The 21,714-nt window shown below is 39.0% G+C and overlaps 1 protein-coding gene across 3 annotated transcripts in view; it reads left to right on the top strand.

The window, feature by feature from the left end:
* The first annotated feature begins 15,913 nt into the window (after window positions 1-15,913).
* Window positions 15,914-21,714, top strand: part of LDAH (lipid droplet associated hydrolase) — a 111,745-nt gene continuing 105,944 nt past the window's right edge. The window contains exon 1 of one of the 3 annotated variants that reach the window (XM_032682936.1): window positions 15,914-16,143. Coding sequence is in view for 1 of the 3 variants with exons in the window: in XM_032682935.1 (XP_032538826.1) it covers window positions 16,687-16,897 (211 nt within the window). In the remaining 2 variants the exon portion in view is untranslated. Of the gene's footprint in view, window positions 16,144-16,348; window positions 16,492-16,542; window positions 16,898-21,714 lie in introns of those variants that run through there. The other 2 variants (XM_032682937.1, XM_032682935.1) reach the window with 2 other exon arrangements.

Genomic DNA, 21,714 nt, shown 5'->3' with positions numbered 1-21,714 from the left:
TCACTATTTTTGGTAAACTCTTCCAAGAATTAATCTGGCAGGGTGCTGACCATTCTGGCCTGATCCAGAAAAACACTTAAGGCTGTCTTTAAGCACCCGAGTAGTTCTAACCAGATTGAGCTCATAATACTATTGTTTTACAAGATGGTGAAATATCTGTTTACTCATTAAAGTCTGAATATTAAGATGCAAGATTGCTCGTTCTATCCATTACAGATGTTTTCTCCTCATAAACGACAATCAGAATTTCATTTGTTTGATGTTTAAATCTTTGTTCAGTTTTCTACTCTATTGGATAACTCACAGTGAAAAATTCCAGCCTCTTCTTGAACAATTTATTGTTCTTTTCTTTTTCTTCATTATTATTAATGGGAAATTCCAAACTTTGCAGATAAGATTTATATAGACTTTCAAATAGGTCAGAACAAGAGAATATCAGAAATGTTTAAAAAGCCCGTTTTGCAATTTATGGCTTTACTAAAACAAAAGAATTAAAAAAACCAAAACCAAAACAAAAAAAATGTCCAACCAAATAAAAAACCCCAAAAGCTTCAATTGCTTTAAAAAGTACAAAATTGCCAAAAACTCTGAGATTTATGAACCACAAAAAGACCTGTCTTGCAAACATTTATATGCTGAATTAATTTTAAGCACATGAGTAGCACACTACACTGTATACTTTCATTAATGATCTAAATAATGGGAGACAGAACATGACTATTACGTTTTCAGATGACACCATGAGAGGAGAAATAACAATGTCATGTTGCAAAAAGAGCTAGGCTTTATATTTGCTACATAATAATAGAGTTATTTCAGTTTTCAAGGGGATTTTTCTTCTTTTAAATTAAATGTAAATAAACCGGCATTCAGAATGATCTTTCAATATGAAAAACCTCAGTTTTAATATTTTTTAAGAGCTCAGCACTGCATTTAGAAAAATCTATTAACCTCAGAAATCTTGCCCAGCTCTAATCTTTGATGACTATCGTTTCTTGCAGCAAAGCAGTTACCTCTACATCCTTAATCTTTCTCAGGATCAAAGCCTGTGAGGTCCTGACTGATACAACTGATGATAGCAATAAACTCTTTCTGCCTTTTGAAAGACTTTTCTGATTATTTATCTGAATTCAGGATTATTCATGTTTATTCATAATTTCTCAACTACAAATTAAATTGCTGTTTCTTACTAGAAGAGCACTTTCAAGTTCAAGCTCTATGTCATGAAGTCATCTCACACCTTTTGAGTTTTCAGGGCTAGAAAAACACTTTGACTAACCCCATGCCGTCACTTGCTGACACAGGTTGCATATCACAAATTCCATCTGTAAACTTTTTAAAATCTGTAACAGAAAGTCTACATGTATTTGCAGCCTTGCAGGCTGTTCTCATTTCTTTACTCTTGCAAAGGCCACAGGTCTCTTTGTAATGCCCTACCTAAACTGGTCATGCCTTGTTTACCTTGTCTATACCCAGCTGTGCTTATGCTGTTCTTTAGTTTACTTAGCTCTTTTCCCTCTTTAGTGGTCACTGTTTTGATACAGCCAGAAATAACAATTATGCCCTTTTCCAAACAATCTATTTAGATGCTCCTGCAGTTGATCACCTTCTCCTCTTATTACCATGACTGTGTTCCAGATTGTGCTTAAATCTCTTAAACATACATAACTGCATAGTGTTTCAAGCAAGTTAAACATTTTCTTTCTTGTATGACATTCTGATTCTCACTCTCCTGGGGATATTTATGAGCTTTGTGTCTGAATGTTATTGGAAATGTCCATATATTTCTTCTGTACTTCTGAATATGTTTTGCCTTGGAGAGTCCATTTAGTCAAGGGAAAATTCTTTCAAGCATTTTTCCTGGGTCCTCAGGTTTATTTTTTGTCCCTGAAAAGAACTGAAGGTAGTGGCTTCTGGATATAAAACCCACTGTGACTTTGGTTATATAAAACTGATAGATACCATCTCTCTGTATAGTGCATTGTAACATTGCCGCTTACTTGCATGGCCTGACATTAGAGCATACAGATTAAAGCATGAAATTCTGTTAATGGTGTGCTACCCTCAGTGATGCTTTTTGTCCTAGGATTCTTCATCTTTTTTTACTAACTTTTGGGATAAGGTATGGCTTTTCATCAGATTTTGCTCAAGATTTTTCTCAAGCTTTTGACTGTGCCTTTTTGAAAAGACGAGTGTTTGTATTTGAGCAGAACTACAATAATTTTTAATAAACTTAGTATCTAAGTGTGCTATACAGTCTATAGTACAAAAAGCTTCCTATATTTACTAGCTCAATGAATTCAAATGGGAAGGGATGAAAAAAATGGAGCCAGACTCTTCCCAGTGTCACCCAGTGACAGCATGAGAGGAAGTGAAACAAGAAATTCCATTTCAGAAAAAGAATTTTTTCTTTTGTTTTTACTGTGAATGTGATCAAACACTGGAACAAGTGGTCCAGAAAACTTGCAGAGACTTCATCCTTGGGGATGTTCAAAATTCAACTGGACACAAAGCTCGTTGTGCAAGTGGATCTAATTGACCCTGCTTTGAGCAGGGAGATTGGACTAAGGAACCTCCAGACAGCCTCAGCTGTACTGTGAGTCAGTGATTCTATGAAACCTGACTCTTCATTGCTGATGTTGAAATGCTCATCTAGGGTGTGGACAACTGTCTTTCAAAAACTGCAGCAGTAGAACATCTGGTCATCATAAAAAGTGAAGCCACACTAACAGGAAAGATTGATAAGGAAACCCAGAAGTAAAGAGAAAAGAGCACCCTGCTGGGATGAATAGACGTTGACCCTAGACAGTCACTGGACAATGTAAAACCAGTTTCCATATTCCTTAGCAGTGAGAACTGAGTAAACTGCAAAATCGGGGTTCCTGGTGCTTCCTCTCCCTCCAGCCACATTACTTTCTCATTCACAGGTGCACAATGTTTTGGCTTCAACAACAGAGATAAAATACGAACCATTTTACTTCTTCCTTCCCTCTTCAGCTGACAGCCATCTTTGTGGTTAGCAAAATTCCATAGACTAGGAGATAACTTTCCAGTCCCTATCCTATTTGTTAGGTACATACCTTAACAGTGAAACCGTGAAACTTCTATACAAAAGACGTTGCTGCTGCTCCGGGGGTTGATGCATAGAGGCTTAAGATACTAAAACCCAAGTGCATGCTGACTAAGGAAGTCTTTATTCAACCATGACTACATGTTTAATATCATAGCCAAGTGCTCTCAAGCTTTGTTCGGAGTGATAAGCATAAAAGCTTATAAATCAGTTAAGGTTGGGGTTTTTTTTAAACTATTCTTTACTAAGTGTACACAATATAGCAAAGAAACTAGGAGTTCAAACACCAGTTATAAGTAAATGAGATATAGGAGATATGCATATATATAATTATAGTTTATGTCCTGTAAAGATAATCTTTCTTATGGAACAGTGAAAACAAACATAAAATCAAACCCACAAAAAATAGGAAAGAAAGGGCAGAGAGGAAAAGATAACAAGTACGATTAATGTAATCTGCAGCATATTAGTCTGCTATCTGATATTCAACCTGCGAGTGAGCTTTGTAACACTGAACTATGACTTGACTGATCTGATTGGAACAAATGAGTCAGCCAGTCAGTCTGTGACCAAAAGTGTAGGTCTCATACATTCAACTCTTTTATACTAGGCAGGTCTTCTTTTGTACAAAGATTCTAAGTACTGGTAGAAAATATTAACACTGCACCATTAAAAAGTTCTTAATAATAATAAAGGATATTATTTCGATCATATCTGCATAGTACATTTAATATTGTTTACAAATAGGAAAGTAAAATAAAAAAATATTCAATTTCTCAATTTCTATTTTGCAGGAATCACTAAGATTCTTGTAGCATAACATTTTGGAGAAAACATTGATCTTTTTCAGTTGTCAACTCTGCCTTACTCAAGAATATTTGTCAAAATATGCCTGGCTAAAGTCACAAGACCGTGAGTATCAGTTTTCAGAAGGGCTGTACTGTACAGGCCTGCCAGCTTTTTTGGAAACCACTCAAGAATCTCTAATAGGGCACTGCATAACAATGACAAAAACATCAACCTAAAAGCGCTATGTCACCTTTGAAAATAGGACTAAACTCACTTGGCTTGTGCCACTAGAGCCTCTAGTGGATTTTTTTCTACATTGCAAAACTGTAGTGCTGATAGCAAATCCTGCGGTCGATAGCCCTGTTATTCTGTTGAAGAAACTGCGACATTTCACAGCTTCCAATACAACTGTCACAGTCTAAATAGTATCATCATCACACGCTCTCCTGAGTACCTCAAATGTATTTCCCTATATGCAGACTCTTCACCACTTACTTAGAAGAAACTTTTCACACTATGCTCAGGTTTTGAAGGAAGACTCTATGTCTTTCTCTGGAAACTAGAAGTGCTTTGATGACAAATACGCATCTGTATTATAAATACAAGGAGCTGTACTTGGCTGCACACACATAAGCCCCTCATGTTGTTTTAGACAGAGGATTTACAGTCTAGCATGTAGTTGCTACTTGAGTAAGGCAGTTTTTCCCTACACTGCCCTGCCAGCCAAAGGCAGATGTGACAGATATTGCAAAGCATCTCAAACAGCTATGATACATCTGTAGGCAACTGAATGGAGCCCAAGCAGTGGAATTCATTCAGACATTTGGACTGGGATGTCTACCCTATAAGTGCCTACAGGTGAGCTAGATGTGTAAGCTCCTATTATAGCCAGTGGAGATCTGCTCAGTACAATCACCGGACAGTAGACACCTTGGGCAGCTGCTTATGTACAAGCTTCATGTGTGATGCCCAGGGTGTTCCACCTGCCTCCTGCCACTTCCCCAAAAGGTCAAGGAGTTCCCACAGATCCTCCATCACATCTGCCAGTCAGAAGCAGTTTCCCAAATGCCCAAGGGTATCTCAGGTGGCAGCAGACACTCAAATGCGGACAACTGAATCAATTGTTTACTTATCTAGGTCATACATAGATGGCTGTACTGTAGGCATCTCAATTTAAATGCCTGCATCTGAATCTGAATCTAAATCCTAAAAGGAGTTTTGACTTGGCATCTAATATTAAGCATAAATTTCCATAACTGAAAAGAAAGTATTTTCCAAGCCAGTACATTAACCAGACCTCTATTACAGAAAGCTTAAAGGGAATCAGAGGTAAAATCCCTAGATTTTTAACTATATACATAGAACTAGACATTTAGAAGCTTTGCAAATTCCAGTGCTGCATATCTATGCACTTCAGTATATTAATTGATGACATCAAATGAACTAATACGTGAGTGTCTGCAAGCACAGGACTCCAAAAAATCTTCTACATTCTTCTGAGTAAAATATATTTTACAGTGAAGTAAATACATTAGCCAGAGTAGATGATTTCGGTGAAACACTTCAGAATTTATAAGCAAGAACAGTGACATGATGATTGCACTGTACCATTACAACACTGCAATTACATGCAAAATGGGGTTTGTGCATCCCAGTCATTATATTAAATTGGCACATTTTTCCTTAGATTGATTTAACCTGTTTTTAAAAATTTATTAACTTTCTTATGGCACATCAGCTTATCCCAGAAAATGCATGTTCACATTTGGAAGCATCGAATTTATTTTGAAAAATTGCTTTCACATTTTAAGAAAATATTTCATTTTTCTAATTGCATTTTAGAGAAATACGTTGCAATAAGGAGAAAACTGGGATTTTTCTTCACATGTGAGTGTCTGGCTACACTTTTAGTTTTTAAAGCAGAAAAACTCTAATTAAGAAACAACTGAGCACTTGACAGATAAAAGCTTGCAAGAAAACTGAAAAGGCAGCCCATTGGTTTTCTTGGATTTTTCTTAGCAGATTTCTTTGAGGATTTTTTATTTTGGAAGTTCATCACTTAAGCAGTTTTTTCATTGTACATACTTTAAAGAAAATCACCATGATTTTCAACAGTCTATTTATTGTGCTACACATCACAATTAATAATTTAGAAAAATTAAGTTTCTCTAGAACACATCATCAAAGAACACATACAACTCTTATTTACCAGAAGGATTTTTTCTCCCACAAAATCCACTGATGCACATCCAAGAAACCCCTGGATAGAGCCTGCTGAAGATCTTTTTCACTTCATGTATAAGACCATTCAATTCAAATAACGTGTGTAACGCTGAACCTAGGAGACATTAATGCCAGAAACAACAACTGCACTATATCAAGCCCAGGAAAAAGTAATGGGACTAGAAAGGGAGATTTTCCAAAAATCAGAGTTTTTATTTCATCTGTAATATCGTTGATAAATGGAAATGCTACCATGCAAAATCTCAGCACTTTTTTGGCCGGAAAGGCACTCATGCTAATATAATGAGTCTGGATTACAGAGGTTTGCCAAGCTTAGATCATGTATAGATTAATAATGATGTCTTTTAATGTCTTAATGATCTCTTAATGAAATACATTTATAATGTTACAATTTGGTGAGGACTCACTAACATTTTTCATATCAGAACACAATGTTCAAAGCTAGGTTCTTAATAATAATTAACACATGTATTGTACTTTTTCTCTTCAAAGTGCTCTAGGAATATTAGTAATTAGTTAAAAACCCATGTGCTGGGTGTACGCTATCTGTTTAGGCTCTAAGAGGCCCACAACAATCAAACTGGAGATAGCCAGGAAAGTCCAAGCAGAAAATAGTCATTTCTTCTGTGTTCTGAAGAATTTTATATCAAGGCAGGAAAGACATGTCACAAGATAAATTAAATGCAGGTGGTGGCCACTTCATACAAATACTATTAGACAAATAATATAAACATAGACTACACTTTAAAAAAAAGGTACCCAGAATATTAAAGCTTAATTAAATTTTTCTTAAAAGCAGTGGAAGAAAAGGCAACCTCTGAAACAGAAGACTCCCCTAAACTCATCTAAAAGCTTATTTTGCTGATTTCTGTTCTGTTCTGAAGTGGAGATTTTAGCATAAGCAATCGGAGGCTCATGGTGCTGATTCAAAACTTGCTAATACTCAGTATCTGCCAGCTTTAACAAATCCCATATAAATCCTACCCATTTGCTCCTGCAATTGGTACCTGGCAGCACAGGGGTTAACAGAACAAAGAAGGGACTGGATAAGTTGCTGGGGTTCATCATCTGCCACACAAGTAAAGATAGAGAAAGAAATCAGAGAGAGCTGTAGCCAAGCAAGACTCAGCCTGAGTACCCAGAGAACATGGTAGCTTGGGAAGAGTGGTCTCTCTTCTCAGATTCACAATAATATCTCCCAAACCAGGGAAAACTTTATTCTGAGAAATTATCCTCAGTGCTAGCAGAAAGGAATTGTTTCATACCGTTGTACTGGTTTGGATGGAAGAATTAACTAACTCGTGATAACGTGAATTCAGTTTTGTTTTATATCTGGGAATGTTGTAGAATTTTGATTTTCACAAATAATTCAAACACATTTTTGAAAACTCATGCAAGAGGCCAGCTCTATATAAAAATCTGTTCTTCTAGTCAGGATAGATTTTAAAATTGTTTCAGTACCTAGTGCAACTGATGTGTTTGTTTTCTAAGGAGAAACAACAGAAATTCCTACATTTACAGGGATATTGTGAAGATAAACATATAAAAGATTCATCAGTAATAGCAATCTGTGCTTAAAATAAATCTGTAACTAGACAGTTGAAATGGTAAAAGATTTGGTTGTCTTCTTATGGTCTCAGTTTCAAGGGGGAAAAAAATCCCTAAATGTTTATATTCAATTGAATTTAAACTTCAGCAGTCAAAAAAAGTGTTAATTTTTATAACTTCTAATTTCCCTTACCATTTTTTAGCAACGTAACATTTAAAATAGAGATACTGCAATGTTAATTAGTATGAAGCCGTATGAAAAAAATCTAATATTAAATCTGGTATGTTTTAGAAAATCACACATTTTTCTTACTATTTTGTTTGAGAAAGGAAGAATTTGTTGATCAAAAGAATGGTATGAGATATTAAAATAATAAAGAATTGGTTGTAACAAACACCTTTAGTAAAGGGCAGAAGCTGAAAATCTGATTATTTACACATTGCACTCAGATTTCTTCCAGCCATATACTGGATTTTCACTTTATCTTATGTTAATTTTTTGGCAAATGGCAGCGTGATGCTTGTGAGGTCTTCAGAAATATGACCTAAAAAAAGCTGATAACAAATTCTTGAACACTCTTGTTCTATTTAAATTATACAGACGGCACAAGAGAAATAGAAAGGGAGGGGGAAGGTTCAAAAATGCCGAGCTCAAGCTGCTGACTTCTGAGTCTGAAGAAAGAACTGACCAATTTCTATTCTTTTTCTTGGAAGCTGCAACGAGGCCAAGTTTCATGAAGCAAGCCTTGCCCCACCATAGCCACCTCCCTCCTGCCTGCTGAAGAGTCAGTCTCTCAGTAAGGCAAGCAATTCCAACAGACCTCTGAAATCTAAGGCAGGAAATTCCTTTCAGCACAGCTTTCAGCAATGAAACGGACTGTCAAAACACCTTCCCAGAGGATTACAGGGCTCCTGCCCAGGAATCAGTGGAGAAAGTTCGGCACTTACATGAGTACAATGCCCTCAGCTCCAGTTCATGTGTAACAAGAGCAGCTTTAATGCACATTTATGCTGGGGCTAGTTAACACTTTCAAACTCAGTGCAAGAATGCCACTTCTGTAACAAAGGCTGTTTACATTCTAAAAATACATCAAATGTAAGAAAATGCTGCTTCTTCTCTAAAACACAATCTAGTGCATGTCCTTCCCAGCTTGCAAATCAGATTGTTTTCTTAAGTAAATACACTGTCTTTTTTATTTCACACCCGTGTCTTGCATCCGTTTCTTGCGTGTCTTATTAAAGACCTTTTTATAGTCTTCCCAAGGATCCCAGCCCCAGGCATATGCAATCACATTCCACACGTACAGCTGTCAGTATGCATATACATTTCTTCTGCCCTCTTTCAGATATAGCAATTCAATGAATTTATTGGCAAATTTGAAAAAGTTGTTAATTTTAGAGGCTTTTTAAATTCAATTGATAAGGTGGTGTTGCTCACTGGAATTCAGTCAAGGATGGTTGAGTGCTGGAATAGGATTCAGTTGCAGAAACATGCAGGAAAGTCCAAGCCAACATGTCCTAGTGTGTGTTGCTGTGTCCTGAGATGTTTGGACACCAGCTGCCAGACCAGAAAGTGCCTTATATGTCCTGTCTCATCTGTGCCATACCCTTGCAGATGTCTTAGGGGAACAAGGACATCTCAAATAGCACTGGATTGCTACATTTAGACACCTGAATGCAGTTTCCAATGACCTTACAAATAGAGTGAACAGCATAACTGGTCACAACAGCAAAACAGCTGAGAGCTCAGTAGCTGTGGCAACAGCCTAACCCAACTTCTGTGCTATTCAAAAATAATTGTACTGGAAATAGCAACTACTTCAAATTTAAGCCCCCCAGAAAAACACAATCCAAAAAAAACCCCCCAAAACCAAAACAACAGGTTCTCCAAGACTATAAAGGAAAATGCCATAGAACATTACAGAGTATTGCTGAAATGGAATTGTCTGGTTTTATTATTTCCCCATACCTTTTAACTTAACAGGAGTTTGTTGTCAGTCATAGAATCATCGAATCATAGAGCAGTTTAGTTGCAAGGGACTTTTAAAAGTCATCTAGTTCGACTCTCATGCAATCAATGGGGACATCTTCAACTATATCTGGTTACTCTGAGCCCTGTCCAACCTGACCTGGAATGTTTCCAGGGATGGGGTATCCACCACCTCTTTGGGCAACCTGTTCCAGTGTTTTATCAATCTCATTAATAATTTCCTTCTTAAATGTAATCTACCCTCCTTTTTTGTCATGTGGTAGCAACCCACAGACTAACATTTGTATCATTGCCATATTTTTGTATTTTTAAAGAGGTAAGTATGGCAATGCAACAAACAAAGACCACAATCCCTGGTGTCCTCCCCTCCCTTTCCCCAAATTACATAGTAACTGCACCTGCCTTGGACCTGAATGCTAAAACCAGAAACTGGAGGGATGTGTCTGTCTATAAGCCAAAAGGAAATTCTGCCATCTTTTAGAAGCTTGCAGTGAAAAAACAGAGTAATGTTACAGAAATGGAGGCTCTCTGCAAAGTCTGTGCCCAGGGAGCATTCTGGAGGAAGGCATACAGGAAAAGCTTCTCCACTATTGCTAACTGACTGAAAATAGAAATCAACCAGAATGAGCTTCCCGTCTTCTGTGCAGGGGAAAAAAATGTCCTATGAAGTCAGAAACACACATAAAATGAAAAGGCAGAAGAATTAATCACAGAATAATAGATGAGCCATCCCAGCCACTTTCATGCAAAATGTGAGAAAATCTGATGGACTCCAAATTGGGAAACTGCCAGAAACCATGGCAAAATATCAACAACTGCTGGGTTCAAAGGCCTGTGATCAGTGGCACCAAGTTCAGTTGAAGGCCACTCACTAATAGTGCACTCAGGGGTTGATACTGGAACCAGCACAGTCCAATCACTGCACTCATGACCTGGACAACAGGGCAGACCCTCAGCAAAACTGGGAGGAGTGGGGTGGAGGTGCTGCTATTCAAAGGAACCTTGATGGGTGGCAGAGGTGGGCACAGAGGAATGTTACACAGTTCCACAATGAAAAATATGAATCATTGCACCAGGAAAAGACATAATCCCACGTGCCCGTGCATGTTGGGGACCAATCTGCTGGAAAGTAGCTCTGCAGAGAAGGACCTGGGGGTCCTGGTAGACAACAATTTTACTGTAAGCCAGCAATACGCCCTTGCAACAAAGAAAGGTCAACAATGTCCCGAGGCTGTGCTAGGAAAAGCATTGCTAGGAGGTCAACAGCATCGATCCCTGTCTTTGACACAGCAGTGGTAAGGCCACATCTGGAAGGCCGTGGGCTCCCAGTGCAAGAGAGACATGGACTTACATGGGCAAGTCTCGCAAAGGGCCATAGAGATGACTGAGGGATAGATGCCAGGGAAGGCTGTGAGAGCTGGGACTGTTTAACCTGGAGAAATCTCAGGGAGCTCCTATCAACAGGTATAACTCTCTGATGTAGAGGAGTAAAGAAGCTGGAGCCAGTGACATGATAAGAGGAAGTGGGTACAACCAGAAATACAAGAAATAAAATAAAAAATTAAAATATCCCAAACCAACTTTTTACGGTGAGACTGGTCAAACTCTGCAAGAGGTTGCTCGGAAAACCTGTGGAGTCTCTGCTCCTGGAGAGATTCAAACTCAGCTGGTCACAAAGCCCTGAGTAACCTGCTGCAGTTGACCCTGCTTTGAGCAGGGGGATCAGTCTAGACCATCTTCAGAGTCCCTTCCAATGTCATCCTTCCGTGAGTCTCTGAACCTGTAAGTGAAACTTAAAAGTGTAGGTGAAAAGTAGAAAAATAGGCATTTTGTTTTTTCTGTCCTATGCTTTACTTCTAGAGTAAAATTATATCTATGTACCTACACTTGTCCATGTACTCTATTCCCCATTTGTGCTACACTCAGGAGCAGACAGGTTGACCTCTCTTTCTTTTGATGTCTAAACTTCATGTTTGTTTTGGAACTACATCTCTTTACAAAATTACACAAGCAAACAGAAAATCAAAGTCACCCTGAAAAGTACTGCACCAATATAATGGTAGCAGGGAGGGGAGAACAAGGGTTTGAAAATGTAAAACTTTTTTTCATGTAATGTTGACATACATTAAGTGAAAGTTATAAGACATTATTAAAACAAATAAGACAAATAAGACAAATTAAAAGTCAGTCACAGATTTTATTTCACCAACAATAGAGTTTTAGAATATGAAGAATATTGTGTTATTATCAAAGATACAGTCACAATATACATGACTTTTTAGGGGATTTAGTGTACCTAAACTTATACAAAACCTGTTGTAAAGAAGAATAATTAAATATCTTTAAAATGGCTGAAGCAGAAATAATTTTAATTTACTATCTGCATAGGGACTAAAACACAAACATTATCACAACAGGTTTTTGCTGCATATTGACCTCCAGGGTAAAGTAGTTGGTCTCATCAATAACAAGAATGAAAAAGTGTAGAAAAGTGTCTGGAATGTTCAACACTTTCCAGTGGTTTGTATTTCATTGTCTCCCTCTAACTCTGCATATGGTTCTATGATTGTTTAAACAGAAACCACATATGAGGAATCATAAATAGCAGTTCAGAATAAAATACACTATTCTGCAAAGGCTAAGCAAAAATGTGATCCATGGGGTTTAGGCAATAGTTAGGGCTGGAGCTGACTTTTTACAAGAGACTAAATTCTGTACCTGAGTTGAAGCCTGCACCCTCTGAAACATCAGAAAATCTCTGGCCAAACACTGGTATGACTCACGACTTACAGTTCTCATGGTCAGTTTTAGACAGCAACAGGGGAAGGCAAGGGGAAAAAGAAACAACGAATTATTCTACTAGTTCTCAAATGTACTTATAAACGGAATTTACTTTCATGAAATTCAATGTTTTATTTCATATTACAGTCTGTAGCTATTAAATATGAGGCAGTTGCTGTGTGAGTTGTTCCAGTACACACAGCTGCATTAACAGCTAACTACAAGTACATTTTACACTAGTGGGTACTTTCAAGAACCAAATGCCTCTTCAGGAAGTTTTACCAGCAACTTTTTTTCATGTATTTACGCACTTTCAGCGAACTCTGTATACATATGCACTTTTTTCTGTCTCTGCTGCATGAAAACTAATTTCCACTCATCTGTGGGGCAACACTAACAAAGACACTTCCATCTGTTCCTCGACAGGATTTGCTATCCTGTAACTGCTGACATGTAAAGGGCACTTTATATTTTGATTGGACATTAATTGTGCTTTCTTTGGATTAAGTATTTTAAACTGAACTATGAAAATAGCCTTAAATATATAGGTCATAGCAATTATTGTATTATTTACATTACTAAACAAGTCCACAGCAGATGGCCTCCAGGGCCCTGGCCAGAAGAACCTATCTCCTGCAGATTTATTTGGTGCTTGGAGATACTACCAACTAAACTTCTCAAAGCTGTTTGAATGCCGTTGTGCCTCTCATTTGATGCCAGCAAAAATATTCCAGGCTTGTTTGTTTCAACACCAATACTCCTCAAGACCTGGTACCTGGCTATATAAAACATTCCTAGCTGGGCCTTGTCAGAGGCCCTGACCCTGCAGTTAAATGAAACAACACCAGGGACCCTTAACCAGCCAAGGGGCCACAGCCTGACCACATCTACACTTGTTAGTACTTGGCCCGAGTCTTCTTTTGGACACGGGTGGTACCACTGTGGCCATCAGACAAAATTGTTATATTGTGTAGAGGTTTTTTCATTTATAAGTGCCTGAAAAATGTAAAGACTATTGCAAAATCCACTGTGATTTCTCCATTTCACAAAACCTAGATTGTATGCAGTGTGAGACTATGTGACGAGTGAGAGTGCAAAGGCTGCTAGGACAGCTTTGAAGGACACTCACTGGTCCTGTTTTATGGAGCAGTAAAAACGTAACCAGGGAAGTAATGCAAAATACTCATGAAACTCTGACCTTATAAAGTGCTACCCCAAGCTTCATAACATAAATTCTACTTTTTACCTATCCCCGAATTAAACTAGCACTTAAACGTACTTATTCTATTTCACCCTGATACAGTAAATTTTTTATGCCCATAGGCCACCTTAAGCTCACTGTTTTCTAGGGCGCTGTTTGTTTAAGCAAAGCTTATGCATGTCCAGAAATTCTGGGACCAGTGCTCTATATTAGACCATTTCCATGCTCAAAGTTTTGTGTTTGCTGCACTCTGATTTGATATATTTAAAAAAAGAATCACATGAGAGCAATACTATATATAATATACCTAAAATATACAATCTCCAAGCAACTTCCATTTCCAAAAGATTGCAGTTGGCTTTTTTAGTCTTATAATACATACTAAAACACTATTGCTGCCATTTATGCTAGGAACAAACTCAAAGGAATATCACAGTATTCACATGTACCAACACAAAAGGGCACAATGAGACAACCAACACTATGTCAAGTTAGTTTTTTTCCACGGAGATGTGGAACAATGACCTTTTCCTACTTAAGTTTCCTTTTGCCCACAGACCAGGGTAAAGTACCTCTTCTACAAAGTGAAAAAGAGTATTTTCTGTGACTTCACTATGGGAACTTATGAACTTCATATCAAATTAAATACACGCAGTCATTATTTCAATTTCACCCATGAGCTTACCTGCTGCTGACAATCAAATTTCATAAACAGTTTAATAAAATGTTGTAGTCTGATCAACAGTGGCTCAAGCACCTAGATGATTCTTCGATATATTAAATGTACATTAGACAAACTGAGTTCTGGAATAACAAATGACCTACAGGACTTGATGTGAATGTTGTTGCAAATAGGAACATGGAAACTGTATTAGATCAAGCTAACAGTCCATTCCGTCTTTGGCAGTATCCAACAGTTGTGCCAAGAAAAAGGCAAGCACATTGGGCTACTTCCCTGCTACAATCTCCAGAAGAATGACAGCTCTCAGGGCTTCCTTTACTTTAAGCCTACTAAGCAGTATTCTCATGTTTAATAATCCCTGATGGATTTCCTTCTCATAAACCTGCCTTATCTTTTTGCAAATTCCTGGGAAATTTTAGGAATCTGTGACATTTCCAATGTAGTTTAAGACTACATTTAAGTACTTTTTGTTTTGAAACTTCTGCCTATGAGCTTAATTTTTTTTACCACAGTTTTTGCATTAGAAATCGCAATGAGGAATCACTGTCCATTCAACTTGTTTTCACAAACTACTGTCATTATTTCCCCAAGCTCTTTCTCTCATCAGCTTGTCTTCCAACTTCCATTTTATTTAGTGTTCCCTATGGGGAAGAATTTCACATCTGTGAAAAACTTTGGTACACTTTCTAGATCTTTTGTAGTTTTACTGTACCCTTTCTGAGAGGTGAGAATTGCTGACTCCAGAAAAGCAGGGAGTACATCACCATCACACAGAGTGAGAATCATGGCATTCATTTCCAAATGTCTACTAAGTCTTGATTTATGACTAAGCCTTGATTTTGACCACGCAAGGAACCAACATTTCATAAAGCATCTGTTCTGACTCCAAGGCCTCACAAGTGTGTCCAGTGAAGGGCAACGAGGCTCGAGAAAGGTCTAGAAACCTTTGAGGTTTGGCTGAAGGAGCTGGGTTTAGTCTCAAGAAGGTTCTGGGAGACATTATTGCACTCCACAACTATCTGACAGGAGGTTGTGATGAGGTGGGAGTGGTCTCTCACCACCTTCAGAAAGAGGACAAGAGGAAATGGCCTTTATTTGAGAGAGGGGAGATTCGGATTAGATATTAGAAAAAAAAAATGTTCACTGGTAGTGTGGTCAGGCACTGGAACAGATTGCCTAGGGAGGTGGTGGAGTCACCACCCCTGGAGGTGTTTAAGAGGCATCTGGATCTGGTGCTGAGTGATGTGGTTTAGTGGTTCAAGGGTTCCAGTGGTTGGGCTGATGGTTGGCCTGGATGATCTTGGAGGTCTCTCCCAACCTTGATCATTCCATGATTCTGTGATTCTATCCTTCAAATACGTTGAGGGATGAATACGAATGGATGATGCCATTTCTTAGGAAACCCGGCTTATTTTGCTCTTCCAAAAGTATCTTTTCTTTTTTTTTCTTTGCCAGAATTCCCAAAGAAACTGCGAGGTTTGGGCAAGCGTGAATGATAGGCTGAAGGACCCCCCCCCAACCCCTCACCCCCCGCCCCGTCAAGACGTGCGTCCCGGGGGATCTTCGCTCGTGGTCCCGCCGTTCCCAAGCGGATGATGGGTGACGGGTAGCACCAGGCCCGAGGAGGGAAGAGCCTCCCCTTCCCTGGCGGGGGTCGCAGCCACAGTCCTCACGGAGCAGCGAGAGGCGGGTCGGGCCCGCCCTCGGCGCTCCCGCGCGGCCCCGGCGGAAGGAGCGGCCCCGCCGCCCCCGCCCCTCCTCGCCGGCTGCTTCCGCCCGGCCTCGGCAGAGACAGCGCCGGCCGCCGCCGCCGTGCCGAGTGCCTGCGGACGGGGAAGGTACGTGTCGCAGGGCCCTGCCCTGCCGTCCCCTGCCCCTGTGCCGGCTCCCAGAGCTTCCCCGAGCCGGCGGCCGGTCACCCCCCGCCGCTGCACGGGGCTGACCCGGAGCCTCGCCCGGCAGGGAGGTGCCCCCATCCCTTCTGTGTCGGGTATCAGGTCTGTAGAGCCCTGTTCCGCCAAATAACGCTGGTGATCTCCAGCCGTGCGGTTGAGGATGGAGTAACACACCCCGTGCAGTGAGCAAAGCTTCGTACGTGCTCCCTTGACTTGTTTTGTCATGGATTGGGAGGAGACTTAAGGAAACGAGTCCTTAAGCGGTGTTTCCTTTTCCAGCAAATAACTGAGGTGATGCTGCTTGTAGGGTTTTTTTCTGTCTGTCAGCACGTGTTTCTGTGAAGCATCTGTCGGAGCCTGACTGGTGCTTGTTATCTAAGTGACAGGTTATAAAACAAGAAATGAAGGAAAAGACTATGACCTGAAGGGCCTGTAAGTAAGAAAAGAGGAAAATAAGGTTATAAATTTTTAGGAGTTAGAAGTGAGATGAGATTTTTTAGATGGAAAGAAGTGTCTTCTAGTAGAGGAGCTGTTGGTTTGGCAAAGCAGCGAGGCTGGCAGGCGCGTACGCCCTTCAGGAACTCGCTGTCTGTCAGGGTGGCTCTCAGGACTGGTCCCAGAGCATCACCGCTGTTAGCACCTGCCTTCAAGCCTGCGTTTATTACAGAAGAGGAGAAACGCCTGTGCCAGACAGGAGGTGAGCAGCAGGTTCAGGGAAGCAGTGTAAATGCTGGTATGGAAATGTGTTGTTAAAGAAATTAAGCTAATGATCAAGTGCTGTTGAGACGTGACAGTTGTTGGGAGCTTTCTTACCGGTAGGTTTTTTGTTGTGTTGCAAAAATGACGAGACAGCTTATTTTCCTGCAACTAAAGTATGATGATAAAGCCTTATCATGAGAAGACTTCAATGGCTTGGATGATGCAGATGCTTATTTTTTAAGGTGTTGTATACTCCTGGCCCTCTGGGACTTTGTGGTGTCCAGTTAAATGTGAGAGTCCTTCTGCATGGGCCTGTGACAGAATCTGGATATGAATCTGTAGTCTTTGTGTCTCAGAGACTAGAAGAATTCAATTATTAATTGGGATTATTGCAGTTACCTATTTTCTTGTGGCACTTGCTTATATGATGTCACTGAGGGAAGTGGTCACACGTTTACAGAACTGGGTAAGCGACAGCACTGAGAATATTTTTCATCATGGAATTACTACAAGAATTGTATAAAAGCAATTGAAGTCAGTGATTTTTTTCAAGGGTCTTTGACAATGTCCTCAGCAGGTGCCTGTGAAAAAGGCAAACATACTTCACCTAATTCCACTTTGTAAATATCCACTCAGCTTTCAACAAACTGCAGCCCAGGAACTTTCTGGAACAGATGTATTGAGGTCTTTAAGATCCATAGTGAATTTATCCATCAACTCATCCTTGCCTTTGACCCCTGTAGAACTCTAGTTTTCCCAACATCCAACCTCAAGTGGGTCAAATATCCACTAACTCAGGGGGCACCTCCGTTGGTTTTCAATATGCTTTCTGCTACTTCTATTTAGTATTTCCTACTTTTTAAATTAGAGTAGACACTGATGGGTCATTACCTATTTATACCTATTTATCTGCATCATTTGATTCACCAAAGCAATTACAATAAATCGTGTATGGGTAATGGTAAAACAAAATTACCAATATGCCTGCCAAGCCAAAGCACTTACCAGTAAATTTGACAAGATTTACTCTAAAGCTTCCTAATTGCACTCCTCTCACTATTTTTTTTTTTATTGATAGCTCTGATTTCTTTTCAATTGCACTGTTTTTTCTATTATTGTGATTTATTATAATTAAGGCACCTTTTCTGGAAAAAGGGATGATCCCCATTTTGAATAATGTCTAGGTTATTTTTACCAAATATTAGAAGCAGAATTTCAAGGTTTCAGCTTTAGTGGTGCTGTGCATGCATTTGTACACAAAACATGTTTACAGGATATGGAGGAGAGGTAGTTTTCTCTTGTTTAAATCAGGCATGCACCTACTAGCAATATAAGTATGTTTTTTCTGCTCTTGACAAACTACAGTGTAACACTGTGAATTTTCAGTGAAATATTTGACAGAATTGGATTCCTGCTTACACTTAGAATGACAACATTTAGATGTCCAGTAAGGCTTGTGAACAGATTATACTAAGAGAAGTAAATTATTCTGATGAAAGAATATTCATAATAGGAAAAAAAATGTAATATGAAAGGTCTGAGCTTAATGGAGAATTAAGATCGAAACAAATCTGACTTTTCTCATGAATACCAGCCTGAGTACCTAGTCAGTAGTGAAATGAATGAGAGAACTGTTTGTTTATTTAGCTGAAATTGCACAAGCACCCACACAGCCGTGCACTGTGTGGTAAGTACCCTGTTACCATATGTTAGGTAATCCTGATGTGCCAGAACAACTCTAACCAGCGATGCTCCAACTTCAAGTTTGGCAGGGTTTCTTTCGTCAGTATCCTTATTTCTTTCCTCAGTGTCCTTGCTTCTTTCTTCTGCTACCAGGAACCGTGGTGTTAATTTGGTTTTTTCCTTTTTCCATCTCATCTCCTGCTTCTGTTTAGATCCCATTCCCACTGTCCTTTGCTTTGACCGATTCTTTACTCAAATTTTTTGATTTTTTTTTTTTTTAAGGAATATTTAGTGATACAAACTTTCTGTGGAAGTCTGGCTCCTCAAATTTTACCTCCTGAAAGAAATTGTAGCACCAATTGGAAATAAAATGAGTATCAGATTATAACTGGATTCTTATTTGCACCTGTGGTGAGCACAGGCTTTGTTCATGTATGTATTCATACGTAGTCATGTGTTCGTCAGGCTTTATCTTGATGGGAAGAGCTGGGACCTTGTGCAAAATGCTGTAATAGAGTAATTACCAGAGTTACTGGAGTGTTCCCAAAATGGCTTGGATACTCTTGTGACCAGAACTGTAGGTCTGTATGTCAGAGCACTGGCACGTGCAGGCCTTCCTGCAACACTGGTTTTAAGAGAAACCTTTTGGCTACAGCACCACTGTGTCCAGCCTGACTGTTCAACTCCCTGTCCTGTCCCCCTGATCAGCAGAATGAGGAACATCACCACTGCTTCTTACTGGGAAGGACTTAGATTCCAGGCCTCATATTGGTAGTACAGACAGTTACATTGCTGTAGTGACTCAGAAAGGGATCTAATGCTACCCGTTTTTATTCACGTCTCCTGTTCATTGGTTCTCCTGTTTGATTTCCTTTGTCCTTTGCACAGAGTTGCCTACAGTCTGTTTCTGTTTGTTCCCATGTCTCTGCTCACAGTGCCTTCCTGACCTGTTTAGGTGGGTAAATTAATATCAGAATGTACAGCTGCTGCAGTAAATGTAAGGAGGAGGTGGTAACACAGGTTGAGAGATTACTGGAGAATGCTGTTGTGACAAGTAAGTTGGTCTACTGTGAGTAGATGGGATTTTGACTAATTCTTTTATGTCCTTGTTAGAAAGCAGGAAAACAGGCAACAGCTGGAGAGCTAAGTTGAAGGTGGGTTACACAGTTGATGTAAGAACACATGAAAATATAAAATTATTGAAATGATAAACTGAGAAGAAAAAAGTGTTTTGAATTCAAAGCATATTTTAGATTAAAGGAGAATAACTAACATGAAAAAAGTTGAAGAAACAAAGAAATAAGAGTTAGTTCTATAGAGAGATTTATACTGAACAGTACAGGGAGGATGGGGGAAGCCGAATCAAGGGCAGCATGATGCTAATTGTACTGGTGTATGTTTTTTGATTTATTTTTTTATTTGATTCCTGCCTCTTATTAGTATTCATTATGCTCTTTGAACTTTGCATTGCTTAACAAGAAAAAAGAGTGCTCTCCATGGAGCAGTGAATCTTATTCTGATAGGAGGTGGAAAAAGAGTTATTGAACGTAAGATGAAATAGCAATTGCTTTTTACTGCTTTTGCCTGTTATTGCTGCTGCTGAAAGACAGATGTTTCTTCAAGTGCTTAACTTCTGGATGCTGTGGTTTAAGTGAATGTATAGGTTGCCATTACCTGAAATTATTGCATTTTTGTTTTTCATTGAATGTTGTCCAGATTACCTGTATGACTTACACAACTGTCCAACAGAAATGTGGGGCTTGTAGTTTTTTTGTAGTAGAAGAAAAAATAAGAGTATAGAACACATGGTTGCAAAGCCAAATAATTCTTTGCCTTTTTTTTCTTTAGAAAAGTTGCAAAATTCTCGTTTTCCCTAGAGATAATAGGAACCAAATGGCAAAGAAGCATCATCTTTGTTTTGTGAGCAAGCATTTGATCCAAACCTTAGACCACAAGCAAACCTATTTGCATGTGTATGTTCCTCTCTCTCAATACTATTTTCAGTTTCTTCTCCTGTGTGTCCTTGATTACCTGTTCCTTCACTTTTTTTTTGCAATATATTTTGATATTTCTCTCTCTCCTTTGAAGCTATAAGGCTGTGTCTTCCCCCATAATTCTCGTAACTTTTGAACGTGCTCTGTTTTGTGTGTTGATATGTGCTGAAATTTGAAGGCCACTAATGTTACTTTTCTCTGTATCCAAACTTAAGCATGATGGATTCTTGTTTGAGAAGTATAACATTCCCACCTCTAACTTCAGCCAGATTTTAACCCAGTCTGTAATCATGGTGTTACATTTCAGTTTTGCCCAGTGGCTCCCAAAGTACTGATGTTCAACATAAATAAACAAATTGCATACTTTGCAAACTTTACTGTATTTGTGACAATTTTCTCATGCTGATTTAGATTTCCAAACTGATTTATCTGCCTTTGACTTTCTAATGTAGCAGGCAGCTGGGAAAGTTTATTTACAAGATTCTCTTGACATGAGTCTGCTGTGCCTTTGAAATTTGTTGATCAGAAGAGACCTGGCATAGTTTTTCTCCCCAGGAGACCTTTCTTACCACATAGATGTACTTCAGCAGCAGCTTTTTAGGTTCTTTCACATAGATATTCTGTCTTTATTTGACCAAGGTTTTGCTAGCATTGCAGTTTAATCTCAGAACATATACTTAAAGTATATTTATTATACCCACATGTTATTCATGCTCACCACCTTCTGTTTATCCCTCTGTGAGGTTTCAGTTTTAAAATCCCCAAGATTTTTCTCTGCATCCAATACTTTAAAGCAGTATTTGGAGGGAAAGCTGTCCTTGAAAGTTACTTGATTTCTCCAGTAGATCTCAATTCTCTTTTTTTTCCTTTGTCACTAAAAGGTTTCCCAAAATCCCACTTTCTTTTCTGGAAAATACCTCATATTACACCAAATTAAACCATCTTATTTGCTTTCATGCAGATGAAACTGTCATTACTTCCTTGAGTTCTTTTTTTTTTTTTTAAGCAACAACTCGCGTGCTAATTTCTTTTTTAGGTCATGAACATTCTTCGCTTTATCATCAGGCCTGCATATTGACTGGGAAATTGGGAATTTCCTGGGAGCATACCTACCACTGTCTTGTAATCCATGGGGTTC

Source organism: Chiroxiphia lanceolata, chromosome 3 (assembly GCF_009829145.1).
Source record: "Chiroxiphia lanceolata isolate bChiLan1 chromosome 3, bChiLan1.pri, whole genome shotgun sequence".
NCBI classification, from domain to species: domain Eukaryota; kingdom Metazoa; phylum Chordata; class Aves; order Passeriformes; family Pipridae; genus Chiroxiphia; species Chiroxiphia lanceolata.
The sequence above is the reverse complement of the archived record's forward strand: the minus strand, read 5'-3'. Positions and strand labels throughout refer to the sequence as shown.